At 38.8% G+C, this 3,070-nt stretch overlaps 1 protein-coding gene across 1 annotated transcript; it reads right to left on the reverse strand.

Annotated features, from left to right (window-relative positions):
* Positions 1-289: 289 nt before the first annotated feature.
* On the reverse strand, positions 290-1,124 carry LOC149816374 (uncharacterized). The gene is made up of 2 exons (XM_089987429.1): positions 951-1,124; positions 290-850 (listed from the first exon to the last, which is right to left on the reverse strand). The coding sequence occupies exons 1-2, from the start codon at positions 1,061-1,063 to the stop codon at positions 520-522; spliced, it is 444 nt and encodes a 147-aa protein (XP_089843555.1). The 5' UTR covers positions 1,064-1,124; the 3' UTR covers positions 290-519.
* Between the last annotated feature and the right edge of the window lie 1,946 nt (positions 1,125-3,070).

Below are 3,070 nucleotides of genomic sequence, written 5' to 3' on the forward strand. Positions count from 1 at the left end.
TATTTCCATGAGTTTCATCCATTTCCAGTTTCTAGTTAGACGTAGTGCTCAATCAATTGAGAGAGAGAGAGAGAGAGAGACCAATTAGTTAAGAATCGCAGTTTGTTTTTCCCTGGAGAAATTTCCCTACTGTTCGTTTTCTCGACAAAATCTCAAATATTTGTTGAGTCACAGTTTTTCCCCCCTGGAGAAATTTCCCCGCTATTTTGTTTTCTTGTCGAAATCTCAAATCCGAATCTCTTCATGATCGTGAATCCGTGACCTCACAAAGTACTAAAACAAAATAAGATTCAACAAAGAAACATTTAACCATGTAATTCAATTTTCATATGGGAAACATTCATGTTCATGGCCCAACGAGGACAACAAAATCTGATCTCTTGAGTCTACTCATCACTCTCTCAAACTATAGAAAGAAAAAAAAAACAGAAAACCATATTGGCATCCATATTATACAAAGTACCGAAAAAAAAGAGAGCAAATTCTTATCTTATCTCACTCCCATATATTCTTCTCTCACTAAGCAACCCCGATCTCTTTGCATAAGTCATCCAAGTTCCAGTCACGCCGGACCGCCCTGCACCGCATCAAGCGCGGCTCGGTGGGTGGTGCCTGCCCATCCTCAAGCACAATCCCTCCCCTCATGGGGCTCTCTTCCCCCTGCTCCTGCTCCTCCTCCTCCTGCTCCTTCTGCCTCTGCGCTGCCCTCCTGCTCCAACACCCCACAACCTCAACGCAACGCCTTCCACACACCAACCCGCTTCTCTCCTGCTCACTCCTCTGCACAGTCTGGCAAGCCAAGCAAGAGAAGCTCATCCCCACCTCAATTCTCCTCATCTCCTTATTCCTCCTGCAAACACACAACATCCTAATAGGTCTATGATCAATGTAAAAATCAGACTAATTCTACGGGGTACTGTGGTTTTCGGAGAAGAGTGAAGGAAATATACCTGTAGTGTATATTTGTGGGTTGTGGTTTTAGAGGTGTGGGGAGAGGAGAAGAGATGGGGATGAGGAGAGATGGATTGACGGTGGTGATGGGAAAAGAAATGGTTCCCACCATAGAGGTTAGAGAGTGGTTGGTTTTGACCAATGATCTGGCATTTCATGTGCTCTCTCTCTCCCGTCGCCCAAGAGTTTCTCTCTCTTTACCCTTGGCCGACTTGTCATGCTCTTATGGGCGTCGCCGGCGCCTGTCGAGTGAAGAGGGGGACAACCATGTGGATCTCTACTTTGTGCAATAATAATCTCGTTTGGTTCTTGTTTAGTCCTTGGTGTTTTTTTATTCTTTATAATGGTTTGAGGAGGTACCATGGCTCATACCAAACGTATAGGTTATATATATATATATATATATAAGGTCCCATTTTTCGTTCTGCGCTATAGTTTTGAAGTATCTTATGATAGATCTGAACCATTAGATGTGTTTAGCATACTTGATTTAGTGGGAATCGGCTCTTGGATCATGTTTTTTCAACAAAAAAACATGTTTTATGAGCTGGAAAAAACTGGTACCTTCATAGCCATTGATTTTGGATCACCGAAAAAACCTGTATGCAGGTCAGATTCTGGTGATCCAAAAGCTGGTTCCCTCTAAACAAAACCTATAGATCACACCTATGGTGTTAGATATGAGAAAAAATGTCAAAAATGATTGTTTTTTAGAAGACAAAATGAGAAGTTGGGCAGGAGTGTATTACTCTCTCTTCATATATATATATATATATATATATATATATATATATATATATATATATATATATATATATATATAGAGAGAGAGAGAGAGAGAGAGAGAGAGAGAGAGGGAGCAGTCAAAGGATCAGAAGGTGGAAGAGAATTTTATTTTGATTGTGACAGAAGAGTGTGTGGAGGTTAGGGCAATGTTGTCAGAATCAGTTTTTGAACCGAATCGTGCTTCAAAAACTTTCAGAAAATCGGCTTGAATTGGTCGATTTATTTCAAAAGATCACTAAAAATAAAAATGCTTATGAAAAAAAAATAAACAAGGAAAATACAGAATGAAAGTAAATGACGACTTATAGAGTCCAATCAAATTCTAAAATATATATGCATTTAATACCTAAACATCAATCGCGAACAGATATCATAATTATAAAAAAAAAATCTGATTCAGGTTGATTTGCAATTAAATTAGTGAAGTGCCGATTGATTCTAATCAGCCGATTCAGGCCAATTTGATCCAATTTTAATAACATTGGTCTAGAGAGTTGGTTGAAGTATACTGTCTCTAGTTGAGTGCTTTCTTAACTTCTTCTGTGTTGCTAGCTTTAGGGGTGAGGAGAGGTGAAGCGAAATATGTTGGTTTTTGTATGGCCTTCCTTTTCATTGTGATATTGCTAGTTTTCAAGGTGAGAAAGAGATTGGTTGAAGGAAAGTGTTTTTAGTTTGAGTGAGGGATGTGGGTCTCATTACTTTTTTATTGGAGATGGGCAGTAAATAACTTGACTCAGTTCTGTAGTCTATCATGAACTTGGTTGAGTCGAGAACTTGAGAATGCTTGGGTATCCCTTGAATTTGATTGTTTTCCTCATTGTCATTCCATTCTTGATCTCTCATAGAGAGATTCTACAAGTCCAGGTAGCAAGATTGAGCTCAATTTTTATGTATAAAGAGAAGTTGAGTTTGGCAACTGTAATTTGGTGCCGAAAAGGTTAAAAAAAACAGTAAATTTGAGTTTGTCGACTGTAATTTGGTGCCGAAAGGTAAAAAAACAGTAAATTATCAAAATTTACTCTCTCTCTCTCTCTCTCTCTCTCTCTCTCTCTCTCTCTCTCTCTCTCTCTCTCTCCACACAGAGACACAAGAACATCAAGTTGTTTGCTATTTGGTAAACATGGTTGGTTAAAACTTCAAAGTGTCATAAACTAGTGGCCTTGGTAGTTGGGTTGGTGTCAGTGGATCACATGCAAGTTAAATTGGATAAGGAAAACAGGTCCGATATAGATTAACCCAATCCATTGGTTTTTGGTTGATTTGAACCCGGATTTCAAGAATGGATTCACATATACACTAATTGCATATATACCATATCTAAATCTTAATGCCC

Source organism: Nuphar pumila, chromosome 14, assembly GCF_984573655.1.
Source record: "Nuphar pumila chromosome 14, dmNupPumi1.hap1.1, whole genome shotgun sequence".
NCBI lineage: Eukaryota > Viridiplantae > Streptophyta > Magnoliopsida > Nymphaeales > Nymphaeaceae > Nuphar > Nuphar pumila.